The 26825-nt window shown below is 40.3% G+C and overlaps 1 protein-coding gene across 1 annotated transcript; it reads right to left on the reverse strand.

Moving 5' to 3' along the window:
- Nucleotides 1-1818: 1818 nt before the first annotated feature.
- LOC134802068 (zinc finger protein 568-like) lies at nt 1819-26583 on the reverse strand. Its single transcript, XM_063774661.1, has 15 exons — nt 26350-26583; nt 24854-24988; nt 23676-23823; nt 23075-23235; nt 21968-22133; nt 20825-20982; nt 19482-19609; nt 18961-19035; nt 17796-17934; nt 17236-17339; nt 15080-15176; nt 13281-13448; nt 11698-11799; nt 10335-10430; nt 1819-1971 (listed from the first exon to the last, which is right to left on the reverse strand). The coding sequence occupies exons 1-15, from the start codon at nt 26479-26481 to the stop codon at nt 1819-1821; spliced, it is 1962 nt and encodes a 653-aa protein (XP_063630731.1). The 5' UTR covers nt 26482-26583.
- Nucleotides 26584-26825: the final 242 nt, after the last annotated feature.

Consider the following 26825-nt stretch of genomic DNA (forward strand, 5'->3'; position numbering starts at 1 on the left):
ACAGCTTTGAGGCCAAACGTCTGTACGTGCATCCCACAGCAATCGGACGAATACCGCCATCCTTTTTTGCGAGAGCTACTAGGTTGGCGCCGTACAAAAGTGGGGCTATCTCGGTGTGCACGAGTCCTGCAAGCATTAGATTGATAAGTCCTGTTATTTCTTTTACCAGGGCAGAACTCGTGTCACCTAATGGTGTATTGATTAGGTCCTTAAGGTGCTGGGGAGATAGCCCGTCCATCCCGCCGGCAGATCCGTTGGGAAATGACCATATTGCCGACTGAACTGCGTCCTCTGTGGGGCTATCTCGGTGTGCACGAGTCCTGCAAGCATTAGATTGATAAGTCCTGTTATTTCTTTTACCAGGGCAGAACTCGTGTCACCTAATGGTGTATTGATTAGGTCCTTAAGGTGCTGGGGAGATAGCCCGTCCATCCCGCCGGCAGATCCGTTGGGAAATGACCATATTGCCGACTGAACTGCGTCCTCTGACACGATAATTGTGGGATCGTCGGTAGCGGGGGGATCTGGAAGGCTCGAGGTGGCAGCTGGGACTGGGTGTTTTTCCCTCAGGGCGGAAAATGACTATGAAAATGTTTTATTGTAAATGCTCCCACTAGGTATTCGCTAAGGCGTAAAAATTATAAAAAGTGTTGATTTCAATAACTTATATTTACACGGTCAATCTTTCACTAAAAATACATTATACTATAGAACATGGAAGTCTAATTTTATTAGTAGAACTGACTTTGTAGATTTTTTTCGATATTTCTTTCCCCCGAATTCAAGTTTATATTTTTCTCCAAAAATTATATACCTACATGTGTCGCTTAACTTCAAACTCGGGTAAATCCATTCGACCCTCTCAGCAAATATCTACCCTATTACCTTTTCATAATACCAAAATCGCATAATCTGACAGATAGATTTACCTGAGTTTGAAGTTAATCGACTCAGTCTGCTCGTTCTAATATAAAAATATTACTTCAATATATCATACAAATTTTACTAAATACATATCGCGGCCTGCCAAAAAAATCATCATATAAAGCAGATCAGACCTACAGTATGAAAAAAAAAACAAAAAGCTACATTTATTTCAGGTTAGCCGATGTATGTGTATACAGTTGTAGCGCATAATTATTTTCCATCGTATTTTCACGGAAACTTACGAACGTGTCATGCTATTTCAGTCAGTCTCGGTACAAAAAGTACTGACATTGACTGAACTAGCATGACAAATACGAATGTTTCCGAGAAAATACGATGGAAAATAATTATGCACTTTATCTGTACATGTGATTGGTTATCCGGTCAGTAAAAAAAACATTAATTTAGTCCAATGACGGTTACTATGCTTATTTGTATATATTCGCGCCTCCCATACTGCCCATAGGCAGGGCTAAACATAATCATAAATACTTAAAATACTACATTAACAGCAAATATTCTACATACTTTCACACCTTATTCTAAGTGGTAGACAGCATTTCCAATATGGAAGCATTAGTATTTTAAAATTAATATTACATCTTATGTTAGATCTTTTCCATAGTTCCTATCAATTTCTTTTTTCTATTGTACATGTCAAATAGAATCTAAACGTTTTCAAGGCAAGAGAAAATGGGCTATTTCGACACTATTTCGAAAAAAACTGGTATCTTGTTCTGTCAATCAAAAGATAAATGTGGTATCTATGTACGGGACGCATACAGAGTTACTGCCTTTAAACTTTGAGTGTGAGATACGAGATTTTTTTGAAGTAGTGCCGTTTTTTATTTCACTGAACCCAGTTAGTTAAAGCTTCGGCTCTTCTGGAGTTCAGCTCGGCGGCTTATAGAGTTCTTGTCGGCGGCGTCGGGGAGGAGGTTTTAGTTTCATATGGACGTATTTCACGTGAGTTTGTAGGGAGCCAGATTGAGTGAACGCCTTGCTGCAGATTTGGCAAACGTATGGTTTCTCACCGGTGTGTACCTGGGAAATAATAAATATAAAATAGAGAGAACACAAATGACACTAATTTAGAATTTTAATAATGCAGCCTATCACACTGCCACACTGCTGGGCACAGGCCAAATCTCATTTATAATCATATACCGGGTGTTTACTGTAACAGGAGCAATAAATGAAACAGTAGACTGTACTCCTCAACCTGACCAACATTTGTTCAGCCATTTTTGAAAATAACTTATGTTTTGATTATTATTACATTTTAAAGTTTATTCTAAGACGCAATGTATTGCAGTAGTATAATATATGTTTTAATTATTTGCTCGTGTTACATGCAACACCATATATATATTACCGCCGTGTATATTTGGTCAAATTATATCTAAATTATTCTGATTTGCATTCATTTAAATAGAAACAGTATATAGAGAAAAAAATTGTTAAAACGATCACGTTTAATATCCGCGTTATACAACATGTTACACTGGTCTTAAGGCCCTACCAAAGCCGCGAATAGCGTTTCGTAAGCCACACCCGCTAGCTTCGTCCCCCCCGCTAGCACGCACACATGGAAGCGCTTCGCGGTGCACTTGAACTCCATCTAACTTCAAAACAGTTAACTACCATAACGCGTAACGCGGTCCGCCAGGAACTTAAATTCGGACAGAAAAGAAATAGATGGCGTTGTTACTAATGGCAAATAATAAAATAATTACATATATTGTTGTAATAAACTTAAGACTACGTAGCCAGTTTTTATTGTTGATTTTTGGAAGATGCTAACAGCATAGTTAATTGTAAGTATTATAAGAGTATTGATAATAAGAAAATAACACAAGAAAAGAGAGAAGATTTTTTTTGGTAAAATATTAAAATATGATGAAAATAGATTTACTTGGGATTTACGGTCACTAAATGCAAATTACAACCTTATTGATATGGAATTACATTTTATTCATGTACGTAGTATAAATATATCGTATCTCCATATGTGTGTTCTACCGCTTGTACAATGATGGGCTGTGCTTTGAAAAATTGTTTGACATGATGCCAACGGCCGCTTTCTATCACCGTACCGCTCGCCGTCGGTAGGGTGTTCATCCTCACATTATCGCGCAGTGTGAGGCCCCTCCCGCGGACGCTCCCTGCCGAGGTTTTCTCCTGGAGCTCCATCAGTGTGGGTGTGGGGTTCTTCAAGAAAGGTATGTCGGTAACGCGATTGCTACAACCCTGGGGTTGCGGGCGTCCATAGGCTACGGCGAAAGCTTACCATCAGGAGGTCCGTATGCTTATTTGCCACCAACTCATTATTATTATTATCTTTATTTATTTCTCATCTTAAGTTAGGTTATTTTATAATATGAATATAAAAGTAAAATATAAAAACACTTACTAAACAATAACAATTAATATAAACACATTATAAAAAACCTAACCTAGGGTGCCGCCAGCAGCGGGGCAAGGCCCAAGCTACCGGTGGTCAGGGCTGCAGAGAGAGGAACCGGCGGACTATACGCGCCGTGTCCAAGATCACCGCCTTCTGCATCTGACCCTTGATCCAACCACCTAGCGAGAGTCTCTCAAGGTGTTGGTCGAGACTCTTCGCTATTAGACCGTTCACTGAAACGACTATCGGGACAATGATCGTCGAATCAACATCCCACATGGCGGTTATCTCGTGAGCCAAGTCTAGGTACTTACTGGACTTGTCCTTCTCGGCCTTCACGAGATTCTCATCATGGGGGATGGTGATGTCAACGAGCACGGCCCGACGTTGCGATCGATCTATTATCACAATATCAGGCTTATTGGCTACAATAGTCCTGTCAGTGATGATAGATCGATCCCAATAGAGCGTGGCACGACCATTCTCGAGAACAGGCGCAGGTAAGTACTTGTAGTACGGTACTTCGCGGTCCACAAGGTCATATAGAAGAGCAAGTTGCTGGTGAATAATCCTGGCTACGAGATTATGTCTGTGCAAGTACTCGCCGTTAGCAAGATGAGAGCAACCGGAAATGATATGCCTGAGTGACTCTCCGGGACGGCGGCATGCCCGACAGATGTCGACCGTACCGTCCTTCAGGATATATTTCCGATAGTTGTTCGTCATCATCACTTCGTCCGCAATTGCACAGGCAAAACCCTCGGTTTCTCCGAAGAGGTCCCCGAATCGTAACCAGTTCACCGACGCGAGCAGGTCCACATCGGGTCCCGTGAGGGCCTTGTAGAACCGCCCGTGTAGCACCTTACTCTCCCATGCCGCCTTGCGATCCGCAGTACTTAGTACCACAGGTTTGCGCCAGTTCTCGTTTGCCAAGGAAAGCGGCGTGAGGTTCCTATCTACTGCCACCACATCACGATGCATCCCACACTCGTTGTTAAGGAAATAGTTCCTGAGATTGTACACCTCGTGGTTGTGGAGATCCTTGGCGTTTAGGAAGCCTCGGCCTCCACACTTCCGTGGGATGTACAATCTCATAACTGACGAGCGTGGGTGTAACATGCGATGTGCGGTGAGCAGTGATCGGACCCTCCGATCCAGGGCGTCCAGCTCGGTCTGAGTCCACCTTAGTATGCCAAAGGAGTATGTGACTAGGGGCATTACCCAGGCGTTGAAGGCGCGCACTTTGTTGCCTCCTGACAAAAGACTGTTAAGGACTTTTGTGAGCCGACTGAAAAAGCGCTCCTTCACCGACCGTCTAATACCCTCGTCCTCAATACCCAACGACTGTGACATACCAAGGTATTTATAGGTTTCTGATTCAGAGATAGATCTGAAAGACATTGTCTCAGAAAGTTGTAAATTTGTTGAATTTACAACCCTCCCCCGCTGTACATGCATAACCGCACATTTATCGACACCAAACTCCATGTGGATGGCACTACTGAAGACTTCGGTGGTTTTCAGTAGCTCCAACAAGTCTTGGCTATTTGGTGCAAATAATTTGAGGTCATCCATGTACAGAAGGTGAGAAATGACTTCACCCTCTCTCCGAAGCCGACAACCTAGTCCCAAATCCTTCAGCAGGGTGCTGAGGGGATTCAAAGCTAGGCAGAACCACAGGGGACTCAGACTGTCGCCCTGAAAGATTCCTCGCTCAATCCTTATAAAATCCTGCGGGCCAGGGCGGTCATCCCGGCCTCCTGGTTGACGAAGGACTGTGGTCCACTGTCTCATACACGCGCTTAGGAAGGCTCTCAAAGCTGCATCAACTTTATACAGCTCTAAGACCCTCCCCAACCATGAATGAGGCACCGAATCATAGGCCTTCTTGTAGTCAATCCAAGCGGCCGAGAGGGCACCCTTGTTCCGCCGGATTTGTTGGCAGATGGTCATGTCTATGAGGAGGAGCTCTTTAGTACCACGGGACCCAACCCTACATCCATTTTGAGCGGAAGCCAGAATATTGTTTGCGACAATGTGCGCGTTGATTTTTGCTCTCAAAATGGATGTAAGGAGCTTGTAGAGTGTAGGCAAGCATGTGATGGGTCTGTAGTTCTTCGCTTCCGTGGTACTACCGGACTTATAGAGCAGGAAGGTGACACCAGTTGTTAAGGAAGGTGGGAGAGAACCAAGCTCGAGGGCTTGTTGAAAGGGATCTTTGGGATCTTTCGTTTGCTCGGGTATCAATATTAGCACGAGCGGTTAAACAACAACTTTGCCCCCTTGTAAAACAAATAACTATTATTATTATTATTATAAACGATCTTTTAGACTTCTAAGTACATAGGTATATACACCGATAGATAGTTAAATACTTTCGTCTATGAGACGATATCCTTCTATTCGCGCCTACATTTTTCAAAGGATCACGCCGAATTTAGCCTACCATTCGATAAGCATACATATGTCGTAGGCCGATCGTAAGATCAGGCAGATCGTAATGTTCCTGTGTAATGTTTTGACGATAGTCACATTAAACCAATACATAGGTAGGATAGGTTCGTTAGGTTGCTTCAGATGCCCGAAGGGCAAACTGCCCAGAAATAGGAGCCCGCGGGGCTCCGTCGACTCAGGGAACGAGTCAAAGATTTTCACGTTTCACGATATGCCTAGGAATTTCACGATATGCCTGATCTTACGATCGGCCGCCGACATATATATGATAAATTTAATCATATTTCTTACAATCTCATACATATATTAGATTCCAACGGACACTTCTTAGTAACAAAAATAAGTAAAAGAGTAATTAAACCAAATCAACACATCCTGCGCCATTACATAGAATCAATGACAGTTTATAAATGGACGTCTAGAGCTAAACAAAAATGTATGGCAGCAGAATACATTTCTACGATGTTCCTGATGGTTGATGCTAATAACGCTTACTTATAATGTTCTTCAAAGAAAAACATTCATACCACTAACGACATACTGTTTTAAGCACTAAGTATCAAAATTGCAAACAGAACTGCGATACAGTAAAAACTTTTTTTTCCAATGACTTTAATTGTAACATGCCCAAATGACTTACGTCAAAAGTGAATAGTGTGTGAATAGCGAACGAATATAGAACGAATAGAGTCGCTATGGATTGTGTTTTCATATTAATTATTACATATTTATTTGATGGTATGAAATCTAGATGAGCACCAATTTACAATTAACTTTCACCGGCTTTCCCCATTGGAGTCGTTTATTTCTTCTTTAAAATTGATTATTGTTTTTTTTATAAAACGTTATTTGATATCAGGGTATGAATAACACAAAAATAGGTTTAAAGTAACTAAACTAAAACACGAATATTTATACTATATAGACTTAAAAATACATTAAAATACTTAAACTAAAAGTAAAGGGAAAATGTATATCTAACTTATTTATAAATTGCGTATATGATAAAAACCTACAACTTAAGAATCCTAATTTATTTGAAATAATTTAAGTGTATTATTAACTGCCTTTTAGGCAAACATAAACAAACTTTCTTTTTTGGAAAAGTTATTGAATTTATTATAACAATCCTGTGATGGTTACTATATTCCCTTCTCTCTCTGGAACTGAAGTAAATATGTTTTCACCACACCAGCTCGGAAAGGCTTACTTTGCACTTCAAAAACTGATAGCAAAGTTGCATTTTATTCACATGTGAGGCAAAGTAATCAAATGCAAATTTTGAGTTGTTTTCTTATGTTTGCTGGTAGAATTGACTTTTAAATGATGATTTTGGATGATAAATATTTAAAAACATTTATTTGGATTTATTTGGTTTGATTTTGTTTGATATTTTACATTAAATATTTGCTTCGGGTTGGTGTGGTGAAAAATGTTGTGTTTCACTCGGAGGCAAATTTTGTTTAACTCTCGTGCTTTGAAACCCTCGCAACGCTCAAGATTCCATTTTTGAACCACTCGCTACGCTCGTGGTTCAACTTTGGGATCTTTCGTTTGCTCGGGTATCAATATTAGCACGAGCGGTTAAACAACAACTTTGCCCCCTTGTAAAACAAATAACTATTACTTAAGTGATTGGTTTTACATTTGATGCTATAACAATTTTTACTATAAAATAGCTCTAACTGTTATACTCTATTCCGGTTCGCATGTTATGGCTTATTAATTTATGGAACGCGTATTTAATGTATGTATTATCATAGGTATTTAAAAAAATCTATTAACGTAATATCAACTCATTCGATTTTTGTTCCTTGACAGCCTTTAAATGCCTAATATCATGGATATGTTTACACTATTTACGGCACCTTATTTCCTTGTAATAAGGCATAATAATATTTAACATATCCGTACGATGATACCTTATTGATACCCATTACGGCAGAATTTCTAACCTCAAAATCGTAGAGAAATCCCGCTTTTATAATGTTCTGTGAAGTGTCCGTGAATTTCTAATTACTGTCGGGACTTCCATTTCATGTTTAGAGCCTGATAATATTCCTCCCATGTTTTAGCGAGTGTTGGGCCAAACTTGTATGGGAGCGAAACATCATCCTTTGCCGCCTTTTTCTACTGACAAGATCTGCTTGACCAACTATAGATGTTTCTTAAAAAAAATAAAAGAATGTTTAATTTGAGAGTTAATTTATTAATTGATCGAGTGTGTTTAGGTATAAGTTTTTAATTTAAGTAAAATGAGCCAACTTAAGGTTTTAAGGCACTTTCCCTCCAGAGCCTATTATTTTTTTCCACCCAGTATAGTAGACAACCATTTCTTTCGACTCAATAAAGTTTTATTATAAAAATCGCTGGTAACCCAGGCGACACGTTTTGAGTCATCGCAACATACTAAAAAGCAAAATTTGTCAAAGTAATTAAATGTATGCCAAAAATACCGACAAATTATGTTGAAACAATGAATTTCAAAACAAATGTCATAAACCAATCATCATTTCTTTAATTGGCAACTTTAAGAAAGGGACAGATAGATTTAAGCCTCTCGCTCGGCACGTTTTTCTCATTCCTCCTAGTCAAGCTAAAACAAACTGTATAATGATAGTAACAGAGTACAGTGTATTACATATTTCACTTTTTCCACAGTATCCTGTCATTATTCATTATAAATTAGGTATGTGAAATTGTACTGGCGTGCGGCTTTCAAACCTATGGTCGCGGGTTCGAACCCCGAACCGTGTGAGTTTTTGTAAGTAGGGATCTTTTTTTAGTGGTACTTAAATAATTATAATGTGACCTAGAGTCCTAGAAGATACAACAAATAGGTATGAATAAATACTTACGAATAAAACTTTTCGTAATATTAAAATATCATAAGTAATTATTTTATTAATACACATATTTCAATAATTTTAATTTATTTGCGTATGAAACAGACAAGATTTATTTTAAAATTTTATTTTACGATTTATTTTTATATTACAATAAGATAAGCAATAATAATATTTTTATAGATATTTTCGAAAAAAAAATACAAAAAGTTGAGGATGGTTCAGGTTAGAACCGAAGATCGGTCACTCATAGGCGACGCAATTTTCACTGATGCCTTAATATCACACAGCCACCAATACATTACAACAACTGTCGAAATTTCCTAACCCGTTGTAATTGTTCAAAGAGTATATATTTTGACTTAGCTAAGCAAACACGCACACATGCGTAACGTATAGGCCTGTAAAGATGTCACCACCTGTAGTAGACCTCCGATTCCGTTACTACTCAATGGAGCTACGACTCATCGTTTATTGGATATGTAAATTTTACGTAATCCGGAGCGCTGCGCGATTTGACATAGGTCTTACCTCTTTGAGGCCCGACGGCCATCTAACATTACTGGCATAAAGGATGCACTTATGACTTTGACGCATGACAGAATGAGAAGCCGAATTGCGTAAAATGGGCGTTTTCAGTTGAATTCATAAAATCAAAAACGATGATAAATCCGTCGGTATAATGATAATAAGTAAATATTCTTTGCTATGACAATTAAGACGAGATGAAAACCTTTACTTTAAAGTGGATTATGCTGGATATGGATGTGTTTTCTAGTTGCACTGAGGTACTTAAGGAAAATGAAGAGGTAACTTTGGATTTATTTTCTATCGAGAAAATTTTAAGCATTCGTGTTTCGACTAGCATGAAATCTCTTATCATATAGTCAAAAAACATATATCCGAAAATCACATCTGTTTATTTCCGGGGCTAGCCACTGCCACCTTTCTAAGATCCTGTTATTTTGCGATGCACAGCCTTAAGGCGCGTCTTTGGCGTGCCCCCTTTTTTATTGGCATTTATTTTATGTAGTACACTGTATTACACAGGAGCTAAATAGAATATTTTGTCAAAGAAGACAGCAAAACCATGGGTTCCAGAATAGTATCTCAAGTGTAGCGTATCAGCACGGAAGTTTGAGCATAGCAAGATAATGCAGTAACTTTGCTATTAACTATATGTATAATTTAGTAAGGGCCACTTGCACCATCCCACTAACCCGGGATTAAGCGGTTAAACCGTTAACCCAGTGTCAAATTGTACTGGTAACCATGGTAACTCCAGCTTTAATCGGTTAACCCCGGGTTAGAGAATGGTGCAAGTGGCCTTAAGGAGGCGATCAGTTGAGAAGGAGGCTGGCTCAACTGGACTCGGCTGGAAAGAGCTGGAAGTAGCCGCTCAAGATCGTGACAAATGGAGGATTCTTCTGCGAGCTGCTGATCTGCTGCTGTCACAGAATAAATAATAGTACTAGGTACAGAAGACTCACTCTCTAACAAAACGCGTCTGTTACGATCAGGACAGATATGGCCGCTAGGTGGCGACAGCGCCACGCGCAGCTTATGGCTAGCCACCAAAATTGGTGTGGAACGGATGTACTTTTAGCACCCTGTAGCAAAGCGATGAAATCGCGGAGTGAGCCACGCCTGGCTATGTCCCTAATGAGGGGTAACAGGAATGCATCATCATCATAAGTTACCAATTTGTGTGTGTAGATGGAGGACTGGTGCAGGAACGTCTTGGGGCACTGCGAGCACTGCCAGCGCCGCACGCCCGTGTGGATCACCACGTGACGCTGAAACGTATACATTATGACTATTGACTATGAGAAAGGGGCTATTCATAAATTACGTCAGTTCAAATGACCCCCCCCCCCCCCCCCCGGTCTGGACATCGGATGATGGCAGTATGACGTAGGAGGAAACGGGGTCATTCGAAGCATGATTTTAGGGGGGGGGGGGGGGGGTCAAAAATAGATGACATAATTTATGAACAGCCCCAAAAGGTTTTACACACAAAGTTGAAAAAGAATAGAAAAGCGACTTCTCAAAACATTGTATCATTTTAAGGGTTCCGTACCCAAAGGGTAAAAGGGTTGAAGATTTTTTTTTTCGGGAACTTATTACCAAGACTCCGCTGTCTGTCCGTCCGTCTGTCTGTCTGTCACCAGGTTGTATCTCATGAACCGTGATAGCTCTTGCCGCTCTAACAACAAATACTAAAAACAGAATATAATAAATATTAAAGTAGGGCTCCCATACAACAAACGTGTATTATTTTGCCATTTTTTGCGTAAAGGTACGGAACCCTTCGTGCGCGAGTCCGACTCGCACTTGACCAGTTTTTTTATGGTATTCACCAGCAGTTCCACTTCATTAAATATTTCCAAGAAAAATTGCACGAGTTGCTTTAAAAATATACAAATAATATTTTAATAGTTATCTCGATTTCTCAAGAATGCTATAGTCGAATCCTGACTGTGAAGTATCCGTTTTCAAGCAAAAAATAATTTGCCAATGCCAAGTCGGTTCACTCGTGAAACCAAGAAAAAGATTCTTTTTACAAAAAGAATCCAACAAAATGAGAACCACCTTCGAAATATTGAAGTCGGTTAAAGAATTTTAGCAAGCTTTACACAAATAGCCGGGTCCACACAGAGCGAGATAACGCGCGAGGCAATTTCCTCGCGCACAAAATGGCCAGTGTAGACGTGCCTCGGTCGAGTCTAAAGTGGGCTAAGGGCCACTTGCTCCATCCAGGGTTAGCCACTAACTCGGGAGTCGGGGTTAACCGGTTAAACCCGGAGTTACCAGTACAATTTAACCCTGTGTCAACGGTTAACTCCGAGTTAGTGGCTAAGCCTGGATGGTGGAAGTGGACCTAAGGATATTTTTTCTGTCAAGAGATAATTTTCTGTACAGTCGCCATCAGCCATCAGATATATCGGAGCGGCCAAGGTGTTCACAAATGTCTGAACACGCCTCTATTGTCAAGGCGCTAGAGTGCTTGTTCAGATATTTAGAGCACCTCGGCCGCTCCGATATATCTGATGGCGGCTGTACCTGCAAGCCGGCGGGCGTCATGTAGCTCTTGGTGCACTGCGCACACTTGTAGGGCCGCTCGCCGGTGTGCGTGCGCTGGTGGTACCGCAGCCACGTCGTGTCCTGCCGACAAACAACATATTGAACAGAGTCCGGTTTATAGATGACCGGTCTGCCCTAGTGGGTAGTGACCCTGCCTGTGAAGCTGATGGTCCTGGGTTCAAATCCCGGTAAAAATAAATAAAATAAATAATTCAGCCTATATACGTCCCACTGCTGGGCACAGGCCTCCTCTCATGCGCGGGAGGGCTTGGGCTATAGTCCCCACGCTAGCACAAATGCGGATTGGGGACTTCACATAGGTACACCTTTGAATTTCTTCGCAGATCTATGCAGGTAATCCCGGTAAGGACATTTATTTGTGTGATGCACACATTAAATATTTGATCCTGAGTCATGGGTGTTTTCTATGTATATAAGTATGTATTTATCTATATATGTCCGTATATCGTCGCCTAGCACCCATAGTACAAGTTTTGCTTAGTTGGGGGCTAGGTTGATCTGTGTAATTGATATCTGATTGATATATTATATATTATTGTGTATTTATTATTTATTTATATGTATAGTTTAAAGTACAGTGAGCTTAAAAATTAAGGTAAAGCCAAAGAGAAATAAGTTACCTTAGAGTACTCCATACATGGATAAAATCCCAGGTGTAATAAGGTAATAAGTAATTAGTAATTTTTTCGACATATCTGTAATAAGTTCAGTATTTACTAATTTTTACAGAGATAAGTAATTAATCTATAATAGTGTGACTTTTTGTTAGTAGTGCCACTCACCGGGTGCCCTTTCCCGCAGATCTCACAGATCTCTGCGTTCCTTATTTTCATTCTTCCCTTGCCGTACTGGTGGTACTTGTAGAAGGCGGGTTTCTTGGGCTTGAGATGGACGAAGTAAAGTAACTATGTTTTTTTTTAATACTACGTTGGTGGTGAACAAGCACACAGACCGTCTGATTGTAAGCGTCACCGTACGGACGCTCTGAACTTCTTGGCTGTCACATGCGCATTTCTGGACCTTTATAAGATGACCTTTTTTATACGTCGGTTGCAAACAAGAATACTGTCCATCAATTGGTAGGGAGTTACTGGTTACTGGTACTGGAAGCTTGCAACTCCAAGGGTGTCACATGGACGTTGACGGCCGGCTAAAGAGACGAGAGAGAGTCCCGCAAACCACCCCCCCATGGGCTTCCCTATACTTCGTTTTTTTAGCATTAGAAATAAGGTAAACAATCTTGATGTGTCTTTTAATTGAAAAACACATTTTAAAAATAAGTTACGGCAAATATGTAACAATTATGAATCTAATACGATCATTTATATTCTTCTGCTTTCATAAGTAATAGTTTCTGATTTTTAAAAAGCGTTTTTCAATTAAAAGACATGTTAAGATCGCTTACCTTCTTTCAAGTTCTTTCTAATGCTAAAAAAAACGAACTATAGCCGGGGATGGATGCGTATTTACCCCTGCGTAAAAAAAAGAGACAACAGACACACAACAGACAACAGAGACGAGAGAGACCGAGAGGGACTCACCGGGTATCCTTTGCCGCAGATCTCACAGATCTCTGCGTTCCTTATCTTCATTCTTCCCTTGCCGTACTGGTGGTACTTGTAGAAGGCGGGCTTCTTCGGCTTGATCTTGAGGTGGACGCGCTCGAAGTGGACGGCGAGGGAGGATTTCTTCGCGAACGTTGTGTCGCACTGATAACATAGACAAAATAAAAAACCGGACAAGTGCGAGTCGGGCTCGCCCACCGAGGGTTCCGTACTTTTTAGTATTTGTTGTTATAGCGGCAACAGAAATACATCATCTGTGAAAATTTCAACTGTCTAGCTATCGCGGTTCGTGAGATACAGCCAGGTGAAGACGGACGGACGGACAGCGGAGTCTTAGTAATAGGGTCCCGTTTTACCCTTTGGATACGGAACCCTAAAAAGTACTAAAAACCGTCGGTTCAGACGTTTCATGAGATACAGCCTGGTGACAGACAGACGGACAGTGGAGTCTTAGTAATAGGGTACCGTTTTTTTTACCCTTTGGGTACGGGACTCTAAAAATTACAATACTTACAACATAGATGGTAGGATCGTATAGAAGTGGTATACGCGTGCCTCCGTGAGGGACAAACCATACGCAATGCGACACTATGATTGGTCGAATTTATTTGTTGCCCACCATAATCCATACTAAATTTACGGTGGGGAATAAAAAAAATGTGAGACTGTGACAACGACAAACAATAATAGCGCTTTCGCTGCTACTCCTACTGAAAGATACATAAGACTATCCCGTTTGGTCTTTATTTTTATTATTGGTCTCTTGATTGACTTGAACTACATTAATTAATTCTGTCCTAAAAAATATATCTTAGCAAACGTGCTTTGTTGGCGAACAGTTTTCATAATATTTGTGACTCAAAATGTTCGCATGTCATGCCGAATATTCGGCGCTTCGGCCGAGATAGGGGCCGAATATTCGGTATTCGGGCAAAACCACTATTGGGGGCATCTCTATCGATCATCAGAACCAGGGATGTTGCGAACTTCCGCATCCGCATCCGCAGAACTTCCGCATTATTTTCATCTGCATCCGCATCCGCATAAAATCGATGCGGAGCTTATGCGGATGCGGATGTCGAACAAGTCGGTACAGGAACGTCTTACCGGCGGCGTAAGTGCTAGGTAATTTCGTCATTACCTATTACGAAATCGTCTAGATCCGGAAAAGTCGGCCAAGTTACTGTTTATTCAATATAACGCACCTATATTCTGGCACAAATACTAAACGTTTCGTTTTTTTTAAATAAAAAAATACTAAAAATGTAATATTTGACGTTTTCTAAGTACCTAATTTTGATATCCGCATCCGCGGATGTGAGCCTTTAAATATCCGCATCCGCATCCGCGGATGTCAAAAAATCTGCATCCACAACATCCCTGGTCAGAACATGATGCCCTTAAACGGATCCCCACTGTTTTTTAGGGTTCCGTACCCAAAGGGTAAAACGGGATCCTATTACTAAGACTTCGCTGTCCGTCCGTCCGTCTGTCTGTCACCAGGCTGTATCTCACGAACCGTGATAGTTGAAATTTTCACAGATGATGTATTTCTGTTGCCGCTATAACAACAAATACTAAAAACAGAATAAAATAAAGATTTAAGTAGGGCTCCCATACAGGAAACGTGATTTTTGACCAAAGTTAAGCAACGTCGGGCGTGGTCAGTACTTGGATGGGTGACCGTTTTCTTTTTGCATTTTTTTCCGTTTTTTTCGAGTCCGACTCGCACTTTGCCCGGTTTTTGTTACATCGTGTATGTAAGTATACTGTACCTGGTCACATTTGTAGTGCTCCTTCACATGGTTGTCCTGGTAGTGTTTCTTCGCCGTTTCCTCGTCTTCGAACCGCTCGCCGCACGCCGCACACGGCCTGGTTCGTACAAACATCACTAGACATGTCTCGTTCACGAGTGAGTGATTTAAATGAATAATATCTTTTGATTGAACTCAATCACTCTTCAACTGATTTAACTCGCTCAGTGTTTGTTATGTCTGGCTCGCTCTTTCCCACTCATGATTCGAATGAGCCGGCCGAGCGTGACGACCGAGTGAGATTATGCGAATAGGTTTCGGAGCGGTTCGGAAAAATTGGGAGGGTGTCGGGAAAACATGGCGGGACCGTATCGTGTGATTCGCCATCTTGGTCGCACTAATGGCTGTGTGTATCTGATTGATATCCATCTCTCTATCGTGAACAATATAGTCTACAGATCCACTGAGCGAAGTGAGCGAAATGAGTGATACATATCGCCGCGAGCGGAAGATATGAATCAATCTTTTCAACTCAGTGAAGCGTTTTGCGCATCTCTAAACATCACACGTGTAGTCAAACAATTTAATTTCCGACCGATTTCGTTCCTTGTCACATTCTTCTTTCCCCTGCCCTTATCCCACGTTATGTGGGGTCGGCACAACATGTTTTTCTCTTCCATTCTCCTCTGTCTTTCGTCTCCTCAGCACTCACTCCTTTCTTTCTCATATCCTCTTTCACACAATCCATCCATCGTTTTTTGGGTCTACCATACGCTCTCCGTCCATCAACATTCATCCCTAACATTCTTTTGCCTATATGACATTCATCCCTCCTCATTACATGCCCATACCACGCTAACCTAGTACTCCTCATTTTCTCCGTTACTGGAGCTACTTTCAAACTTCCTCTTATATACTCATTCTTAATACGATCCTTTCTCGTCACTCCACACATCCATCTCAGCATTCTCATTTCCGCTGCGTGCACTCTTCTTTCATCCGCTACTTTCGACGCCCAGCATTCTGATCCATACATTACAACAGGTCTCACGATCGTTCTGTATATTTTCCCCTTAAGTTTAAGGGGCATTCGTGGATCGCAAGTTGTTCCAGAGACCTGTCGCCATTTCATCCATCCCACATTTATTCTATTTTTCACGTCTCGGTCGATGTTTCCGTCACTTTGGATCAATGACCCAAGGTATCACAGTAACAACCAATATGAAAGTCGCTAGAGACCTCACACTATATTGTCACTTGTCACTGTGACAAGATACGAAATGGGTAGTAAATTTAATTCTTTTACCGTAGAAACATTTTGACGGAAACATGAGTTAGATACTTTTCACCACACCAGCTCGGAAAGGCTTACTTTGCACTTCAAAAACCGATAGCAAAGTTGCATTTTATTCACATGAGAGGCAAAGTAATCAAATGCAAATTTTGAGTTGTTTTCTTATGTTTTCTGGTAGAATTGACTTTTAAATGATGATTTTGGATGGTAAATATTTAATAACATTCATGGTTTGATATTTTACATTTAATTTTTGCTTCGGGTTGGTGTGGTGAAAAATTTTGTGTTTCACTATAGGGGGTAAATTTGGTTTACCCTCGTGCTTTGAAATTTCGCAACGCTCAAGATTCCATTTTTTGAACCACTAGCTACGCTCGTGATTCAATTTTGGAATCTTTCGCTTGCTCGGGTATCAATATTAGCACGAGCGGTTAAACAACAACTTTGCCCCCGAGTGAAACAAATAACTATTACATGTTAACAGAGTGGTAGAGAAAGTTGGATAACAAAAATAACTTAAGTAATCCCGGAATTCACCATATAAGAAGGAATGAAAAGTTAGTACGGGATAAAAACATCCGAACCTCCCTTTTATGCTCGAATAGATGGCGCCATACCTTTGGCCTATACTCGGGTAGATGGCGACACTGTTTGATATTTAACAATTTAACACAAATCAGTGAAAGAACATGGGTCAAAGTCTAAAATATAATATGTAATAAAAGTTTTTTTTTTTATATTTTATTCCTTTTTCATTTTTAGTTTTACTCCTGTGTCGAAAGATGGCAGTGAATTTACTGTGACTACAAAATTTACTATGACAATAACCCCCTTTACACTCTATTCTCTTTGCTAAAAAGCTAAATTTTAGAGTATATTGTACCTTAATTTGGGGTCGCAGACGTTGTTGACCTTGTGACGTGTTTTCGCGTCCACGCTCTCGAACTGAACCAGACACGAGCGGCATTTCAGCTCCGGCGTCGTCAGCTACAAAGAAATTACATTTCAGTTCTCTTTCCACTCAATAGGGGATATTACTGCAATGTTCTGCCACCAGAGTGCAGCACTAGCTCCTCTAGTAAACCATAGAGTAACTTATACATACTGTGCCTACAACTGTTTTTGACAAGTTTTCACAGACAATAAAATATGACATTGATGCATCAAGGCGGTTTGTTAACAAGGGCCTACCGGGAATCGCGAAAATCGATATTTAGTTATCTGCCTCTTTATCGCTCGAATAAGCAAGAGTGATAGAGAGGTTAGATAACGAAAATTCGATTTTCTTGTTTCGCGGTAGACCCCCAAATTGTGACGGATAGTGGCAGTGGCGCCACCTACGCAGAGTTTCGCGTAATATTCCCTATTAATCCATTACCAGTAATCAATCATTTGTTTGCAAAAACACAGTAACAATTCATATCAATTTATCTGTTCCCTAACCTTTTTATGCGCTATGGCCTTATGTTGCTGCAGGCCTCGCTTGCCGGTAAAGGTCTCTCCACACACGTCGCACGTGCCCGCCGAGGCGTTCTCTAAAGGGTGCTGCACACGTGTGTGCGTGTTGAATGTAGTTTGTTTGCTGTACAACAAATAAAAACATAAAGATACACCAAGGACAGTATTACAGATGCCCCGAATGGTTTTGGCCGAATACCGAATATTCGGCCCCTCTCTCGGCCGAAGCGCCTAATATTCGGACCGAATATTCGGTATAACATGCGAACATTTTGAATCATGTTAATTATGAAAACTGGTCGCCAACACAACTGGTGCTCAGAACTAGTGAATGTAGTTGGAGTCAATCAAATCAGACCCACGATAAAAATAAAATTATTTGTAACCAACAAATGCTCAAAAACAGGATCTTCGTATTTTACAAGAAAACATGTTATAATGAAATATATTGATTTGCGGTTATTTTTATTGTGTAATTTTTCATTTTAGGTAGGTGCAACAGATATTCGGTATTAGGCCGAATAATAGGAAACATTCAGCCGAATACCGAATATTCGGCAAAATGGCCGAATACCAAATAGTTGCTGAATATTCGTGGCATCTCTAGTCCGTATATAAGGATATAATAAGGACGGTATTCCACAAATAAGACGACTTATGATAAATTATTACATTTGGGCTTTTTAGGGTTCCGTACCCAAAGAAAATGAGATGAGATGAGATGTAAATTAGATGTACATTTATCAATAAATCATCTGAAATCTGAAAGGGTAAAAACGGGACCCTATTACTAAAACTCCTCTGTCCATCTGTCTGTCCGTCCGTCTGTATGTCACCAGGCTGTATCTCATGAACCGTGATAGCTAGACAGTTAAAATTTTCACAGATGATATATTTCTGTTGCCGCTATAACAACAAATCATTGGCATATGACATTAAACCATTAAAAACAGGTGGGGGGGCTAGGGGCCTCCACGCGGCGCTCCACAACGCCACGCGGCGCTCCACAATGCCACGCGGCGCTCCACAACGCCACGCGGCGCTCCACAACGCCACGCGGCGCTCCACAACGCCACGCGGCGCTCCACAACGCCATTTTAAGATTAAAAACATGTCATAAAGATATGTATGGAATACGTAATATACTAACTTGAAGGTGAGGCCGCAGTACTTGCAGACGAAGGTCTTTCCCGAATGGAAGTCAGCGTGCATCACCGCCATGCTCCTTTACAACGTGCCATGGAATAACAAATTAGTTCAATTATTTATTTATTTCGAATCTGAGAGATCCAAATATATATACGAGGGTACATCAAAAAGTCTTTAGAATTGATATCGGCTAAACACATAATGATACGTTTTGATTATTGGTCATGATACATCACTTTTTGGTAATAAATTGCATAAGTAAAGACATAAATAAATTAATTACTTTTTATGTTATCGATAAACAATGACAGTAGGGTAGGTGATGTCTTAATATCAGTAAATTCAGGCAAGTTTTTGTGATCATTCAGGAACGATTTTCTCAAAATTTTTGGTGAAGAAGTCATAAAAATTGGTACTTAAATTAAAACTTGGGTTTTCAAGAATGAATTAGTATTTAATAATATGCTTGTAAATTTTAAAGGGCTACATATAAATATATGTATATGTATAATATGTGCTTACCGATGCCTCGTCATGAACTGGCAGATCTTGCATATAAACTTGAGTGTGTGGGACTCGAAATGCTTCCTAAGACCCGCCGGGTGACGGAAACGCGCGCCGCAAAGAACACACTCGTTGCGGCCGTTGCTCTGCGGACATAATACATATTTTTTCAATTTTTACCATTTTCACATGTATATTTAGCCATATGGTTGACTAATAGAGCATGCTATTAGGCTGTAAGTCTGCCATTTTCTTTTTTATGTTGTTTATCCTTAGTTGCAATGTATAAGTAACCAGCATACCAACTTTCAAGTTCCTAACTCATCTGGAAGTGGTAAATAATTTTGATGATCCATCAATGAATGAGTCAATGTTACCGGGTCGTGTGTCTTCTTCTGATGGTTCTCGAACGTGGTGTGAGACAGGAACCCCTTCAAGCTCCTCTCACAGCGGTAGGCCTGTGCTGCGTCTAGATCTTTTTGAACTAATATTCAAATCTAGTGAAACACAGGAATTTGGCTCTAATTTTGCAGTCGAACTTATTCGTACCGGTATGGAATGACTCATAAATATACAAACCTCAATCATTTTCTATATTGAGCAGTGTAAGAGCTACCAGCATATAAATTTTCAAGTTCCTAACTCATCTGGAAGTGGTATATAATTTTGATGATTGATCAATGAATGAGTCAATGTTACCGGGTCGTGTGTCTTCTTCTGATGGTTCTCGAAAGTGGTGTGAGACAGGAACCCATTAAAACACCTCTCACACCGGCAGGCCTGTGCTGCGTCTAGCTCTTTTGGAACTACTATTGAAATCTAGTACAACACTCACCGGAGGCTTTAATTTTGCAGTCGAACTTATTCATACCGGTATGGAATGACTCATAAATATCAAACCTCAATAATTTTCTATTTTTTTTTTATTTATCCTTAGCTAGCAATGTAAGAGCTACCAGCATACCAATTTTCAAGTTCCTAACTCATCTGGAAGCGGTAAATAATTTTGATGATCGATCAATGAATGAGTCAGTGTTACCGGGTCGTGTGTCTTCTTCTGATGGTTCTCGAAGGTGGTGTGATACAGGAACCCCTTCAAGCTCCTCTCACAGCGGTAGGCCTGTGCTGCGTCTAGATCTTTTTGAACTACTATTCAAATCTAGTGAAACACAGGAATTTGGCTCTAATTTTGCAGTCGAACTTATTCGTACCGGTATGGAATGACTCATAAATATACAAACCTCAATCATTTTCTATATTTAGCAGTGTAAGAGCTACCAGCATATAAATTTTCAAGTTCCTAACTCATCTGGAAGTGGTAAATAATTTTGATGATCGATCAATGAATCAGTCAGTGTTACCGGGTCGTGTGTCTTCTTCTGATGGTTCTCGAAGGTGGTGTGAGACAGAAACCCCTTGAAGCACCTCTCGCAGCGGTAGGCCGAGCGGAGGTAGTTGCTCGACTCTTTACGTGCGTCTAGCTCTTTTTGCTGTTCCTCTTCTGATAACTTTACTATCTCTGTAAAGAAAAATAATTATTAATAATATATATTTATCCGGCTTTTTACCCCATAGCTCAGTACTTAGTCCATCGCTTTCACTCAATAACCTCTAGCTCATTTTAAATTCCATCAACTCTCAATAGTCCTTACACCCTGGCGGGTGCTGCCTCTGCGTGCGTCCCAAGACACGGGCAAGGGCAGCATCCGTTTGGTGTACCCCCAACATTTCATTAAAGTGTCAAAAGGGCCTCTACGTGTTGGCTTCGGCTCCGCGCACGCCTCCCAAAGGTCCGGAACACCATTGTGCCGTGATGGGAAAAACATATAAATAAATTTTATATGATTACAAGCCTCTTGTATAATAACATAGATGAGAGTGAACAAGAAATATTGTTACATTACATTACATTGTTACATTCCATGGGGTCCCAGCGCGCACAAGTTGTTTGCAGAAATCGCGAAGCGTCTGGTTGACGTAACTGGTGACCGAAGAGCTGGCGGCTACCTCGCACAACGTATCAGCATTGCGATACAGCGAGGAAATGCTGCCAGCATCCTTGGCACAATGCTTCAAGGGCCTATTTTAGATTTAAGCTAGTTATTAATTTAGTTTAGTAAGAAAGCGCTGGTGGCCTAGCAGTAAGAGCGTGCTACTTTCGATCCGGAGGTCGCGGGTTCAAACCCCGGCTCGTTCCAATGAGTTTTTCGGAACTTATGTACGAAATATAATTTGATATTCCAGTCGCTTTTGGGCGAAGGAAAACATCGTAAGGAAACCGGACTAATCCCAATAAGTCCTAGTTTCCCCTCTGGGTTGGAAGGTCAGATGACAGTCGCTTTCGTAAAAACTAGTGCCTACGTCAACTCTTGGGATTAGTAGAAGCGGACCCCAGGCTCCCATGAGCCGAGGCAAAATGCCGGGATAACGCGAGGAAGAAGAAAATTAATTTAGTTTAGTAGTACCACTGTATATATTTTTTGTCACATTAGTATCATACTTACCTATATTGTAAGTGTTCTCAAACTTGATATAATCGTCCTCACTAGCAAAGAACTTCTTGAACCCCTTCAGTTTCCGCTTGTACTTCTTTGGTTCCTTCTCTTCTACTTCTTTTATCTTCTGGACTTTCTTCTTTGTTTTTATACTCTTGTCTCTTTTCACTCTTACCTGCGGTCAAATGTTCATTATAAGAGCGTTTCTTTTATTTTTTGCCATTTTTATATACTGTGACCTTTTTTGCCACTTTTGTGTTATTTCTAGTCAGGATCGCGAGCCCTTTTCATCCTTATAGGAGAAAAAAAGAGTCCTAAAATTTCCATACATTTTTCAAACTTTCCTTTTATTACCGCCATACAAAGTGTATGGGAAAATGGTAACACAATAGGAAAAAAACTCTGGGACATATTGTATCCCATGAGGATCGAAAGAGCTCGTGATTCTGAGTAGAAATAACACAATAGTGGCAAAAAAGGTCACAATATAATAAAAATGGCAAAAAATAAAAGAAACGCTTTTAAATAAACTTTCAAATTAGAATTAATAGATTTGACTAAATTGAAATGATGGTAGAGGTGTAGTCTAAGAAAAACCGGACAAGTGCGAGTCGGACTCGCCAACCGAGAATTCCGTACTTTTTAGTATTTGTTGCTATAGCGGCCACAGAAATATATCATCTGTGAAAACTTCAACTGTCTAGCTATCACGGTTCATGAGATACAGCCTGGTGAGAGACAGACGGACAGTGGAGTCTTAGTAAAAAACATGCCTCGACTTCGACGGCTGAAGTAGTTGGAATTATATGGTGCCATATGTTTTTTAGTAACTAAATTGTGAAACATCGACTAATGGCTCAAAAATACCGCATAATGTAATGTATGTCTGTATAAATGAGTATAATTTAACTTTAATTTTAATGTAATACTGGTAATATGATCCTAAGTTGGTCGAAATAAACGAATCTATTATTATTTATTAATGTACTAAGCCGTACAGCGCCATCTACATTCGCTGTCAAATTGGAAGAATTGTCATGTTTAACAAATAAAAATATTGATTGATTGATTGATCTTACACATATTATGTGAATCTTTAACTTTGATAACACTCACCTTCTCTCTTCTAACTTTGTCTTTTCTCTTTTTGGCAGGTTCTTCCTCCTTTATCTCCATCTCGCTCACGTCCGTCTTGATATCCTCCGCGTGTAGCTCCGTCTCTTTCGCACTCTCCAGCAACATATTGTTCTTCAGATTGATGATGGGCTCGTCGAATTCTGAAAAAAATTGTTGGAGTAAACATTTTGATAAAACTCGTATTTATTATTAGTTCATTTTAGGGTTCCGTACCCAAAGGGTGAAAACGGGACCCTATTGCTAAGACTCCGCTGTCGTCTGTCTGTCCGTCTGTCTGCCACCAGGCTGTATCTCATGAACCGTGATAGTTAGGCAGTTGAAATTTTCACAGATGATGTATTTCTGTTGCCGCGCTGTAACAAAAAATACTAAAAACAGAATAAAACAAATATTTAAGTGGAGCTCCCATACAACAAACGTGAGTTTTTCCGTAATGGTACGGAACCTTTCGTGCGCGAGTCCAAATAATAGAAATAGGTATGTATATATTTTTTTCATAATCTTGCTCTTATATTTTGCTGGTTTGAATATTAAAGTCAATGAATACCCTAGGCAAAGTTAAAGTTACCACTGATCATACCCGGGTGGTACAGATCAAAGTCGTCATCCTCCATCTCCTGTTTGGTCTCGTCGTGTGTTGTCTCCATGATGGTGGGATGGTGGATGGTCAGGCAGAGGGCCAGCCGCTGCGACACACGGTCTAGAGTTGCCAGGTAGCTTGTTGTTATCTGTGGGTAAAACAAACATTATGGCCCTAAATATCCATACTGAAGCTTAGGCGCCAACTTGGGTCTCTATTGTTTCCCAAATAGTTTTAAGTCATAATGTATTGTTTGTCCGAATTTTCGTTAGTCATAATTGGTTTTTCTCAGAAACGCGTAACTTTTCAGGATTGCCATAAAACAAACTTAACCTAACTTAACCCATCTATAGAATAACCTTACGAAAACAGTTTCAGTTTTATGACTAACGATAATATGACAAAGAATACATTATGACTTAAAGCTTTATGGGAAACAAAGGGACCCCCGCCAACTTATACTCATTTTTTCTTACATAAGGGGGTCAAAAACTGCAAATATTGTCTTACGTAATAAATGAATGGCGCCTTATAGCCTATAAGCAGTGGGGAGACACTCCTGACTTCGGGCAAACTCGGCTCCGTTCGGCTCAGCATTGCTCCGAGCAATTATTAGGATTGACACAACTTGGCGTCCCTTTGCATGCACGACCACAGATAAGATAATGACTTGAATTTAATTGACAACCCTAAATAGCCGAAAGGCATAGTGCCATAAGTTAGAAAGGGATATCATGATTCGATCCTGAATCACTGTGAAACTTCGGTTTTGTAGAAAGTGTCCTTTCTGTATGGTAGTACTATTACTTATTATGTGCTATAAGACAGAATTTTTATACTCTTACTTATAGGTGAGGGGAGGGCTCTCTCAAATTTTTGACCTAAGCTGGGGACCATATAGATAAATATTTGGGTTTTAAGGGGCCCACTGATTAACAGTCCGCCGGATGCCGGATGGTATCGGCCTGTCAGTTTTTCGGAACTGTCAAAATCTTGTTCTAACTGACAGGCCGATACCGTCCGGCGGATTGTTAATCAGTGGGCCCCTTTATGGAGCTGCCCCTGTTCTTGGCTAGCAATAGCCAGGCCTAGCACTTCCTCGCCAATGAATGAATAGAAAAAAAATATGGGACAGTTTGTAGGCCATGTATTGAGAGTCAGTATATTAATTAACTTACAATATGTTGCTGCATGAGAGCTTGCTTGAGCAGCTCGTCGGCGCGGTGCGCACGAGCGCGCAGCGCGTGCGCCTTGATGAGCTGCGCGCCACACAACGCACACAAGTGTTGCGGGCACCCATCCCACACTGAAAGCTGAAATCAACATAATACATTTTGATGATTAATATTAATAGCACATTATACATTATATAGTAGTTTCAAGCGTGCCATAAAAGTTCTCAATGTCTTCCTGTGTTGATTGAGCAGTTGGTGCATAAACCTGAATAATATTAAGTGGCAGAGGGCTATAGCTTATCTGAATACATATTGATGACCCAACTCTATGGAGAGACAGGAACATTTCGAACCGCACCAAAATACATCTCGTCCGCACACTTGTCATCTCCATATTTCTTTATGGGGCCGAAATCTGGACGCTGAAAGCCGCTGATAGGCAGAGGATCAACGCTTTCGAAATGTGGTGCTGGCGCCGTATGTTAAGGATTCCTTGGACAGCCCACTGCACAAACGCCTCGGTCCTCAAAGAACTCAGAATGGAGAATACCCAACGTCTGTCCTCTATATGTCTTCACCGTGTTGTTACCTACTTTGGCCATATCGCATGAAGAGGGGCCAACAATTTAGAAAAACTCTAGTGGTGACGGGAAAGATCGAGGGTAAAAGACGTAGAGGACGAAGTCCAAAGAGATGGTCAGACTAGATCTCCGAGCAGCTGGAGCTACCTGTTACCACCGGCCACCATCAAGCCACAGACCGAAACAGTTGGAGGCAATTCATAAAGCGCAAGTGGAGTCACAATCTTCAGCAATGGGAGAGCGATTAAGAAGAGAAGATACATTATATAATCATTTTATCCATGAGGGTAAGAAAATCTTGAAACAGAAGATGGGAAAACTTTAAACGAGGCTTTGGTTGGGAACCCCAACATTCTGACTAGTGATGAAAAAAAGTGTAATATTAGTGTGGAAACTAATCATTTATTCATGTAGTTTGTGAGTAAATGCTATTTGTACTTGTATATGGCTCTCATTTTAATACCACCACTGTTGTCCAGTGACCGAAAAATTAAAGTTATGAATATTCTCTTTACACAAAATGCTCTGTACTGCAATTTCCTAATAAAGTGTCATGTTCTGTGTAGATCCATATCTTTTCATTTGTCTTTGTAGACTTCAGTCTCAAGTTGTTAGAATAAATTAACTAAAGGTGTCTTCTGAGGACGAATCTATAAAAATAACATTTCTCATAGAATTTCCAGCAGGCCGCAGTTGCCATAGTTAGGTACGCCACTGAACTTGGCCAAAGATAACTTTAAATGAGCGATATTTAACAGAAAAACTAGGATTTTAGATTAATGAATCAAATATAATTGCATATTTCTCGACAATAAGTAAACTTGAAAAAAGTTCGTATTTATTATAATATATTAGATAATATAAATGCAAATAGAACGACTGGTGATTTAGTAATAAACTTAGTACAAAAACACGTACCGTAGTGCCCATAATATCGATAAAAGCCTCATCTAACCGCTGTTCATAGATGCCGAAAAGTTTGGTGTCCGTAGCGAGGCATATTCTACACGCGCGCAGTTCTTCCGCTGCTTCTGACTTGACTGCAGCCATTTTATCGCTTTTATTAACATGTGTTTATCATATTAAATGTTTATTTTCAGTCGGTTTTCTGAAAAAAATGTAAATAAGAGCTATCAGCATCATCGGGCGGCGTTATTGACCTGCATATTCAGTGTTGCCAGGGCTCTGGAGTCATAAGTTACGTTTCGTTTCCCTAAAAGTCACGTTTTTGCTGCTCAAGTCACATTTTTATATTATTGTATTGTATGGGTAGGTAAATCGATTTTGTTAGAAGAAACTCAGAAAATAATATATTTCACAAGAAAATCTACTAACCTTATATGATTTTTCCTCAAAAGGAAAAAACCAAACCCTTATAGGATCACTCTTGCGTC

Source organism: Cydia splendana, chromosome 24 (genome assembly GCF_910591565.1).
Source record: "Cydia splendana chromosome 24, ilCydSple1.2, whole genome shotgun sequence".
Classification (NCBI taxonomy): Eukaryota; Metazoa; Arthropoda; class Insecta; order Lepidoptera; family Tortricidae; genus Cydia; species Cydia splendana.

Coding starts and splice junctions, on each gene's coding strand:
- LOC134802068 (XM_063774661.1), bottom strand. CDS start 26,481: ATGGCTGCAGTCAAGTCAGAAGCAGCGGAAGAACTGCGCGCGTGTAGA. Junction 22,134..23,074: donor ACAAAGTTAGAAGAGAGAAG/GTGAGTGTTATC, acceptor ATTTGACCGCAG/GTAAGAGTGAAAAGAGACAA. Junction 15,177..17,235: donor GTCTGCGACCCCAAATTAAG/GTACAATATACT, acceptor TGTACGAACCAG/GCCGTGTGCGGCGTGCGGCG.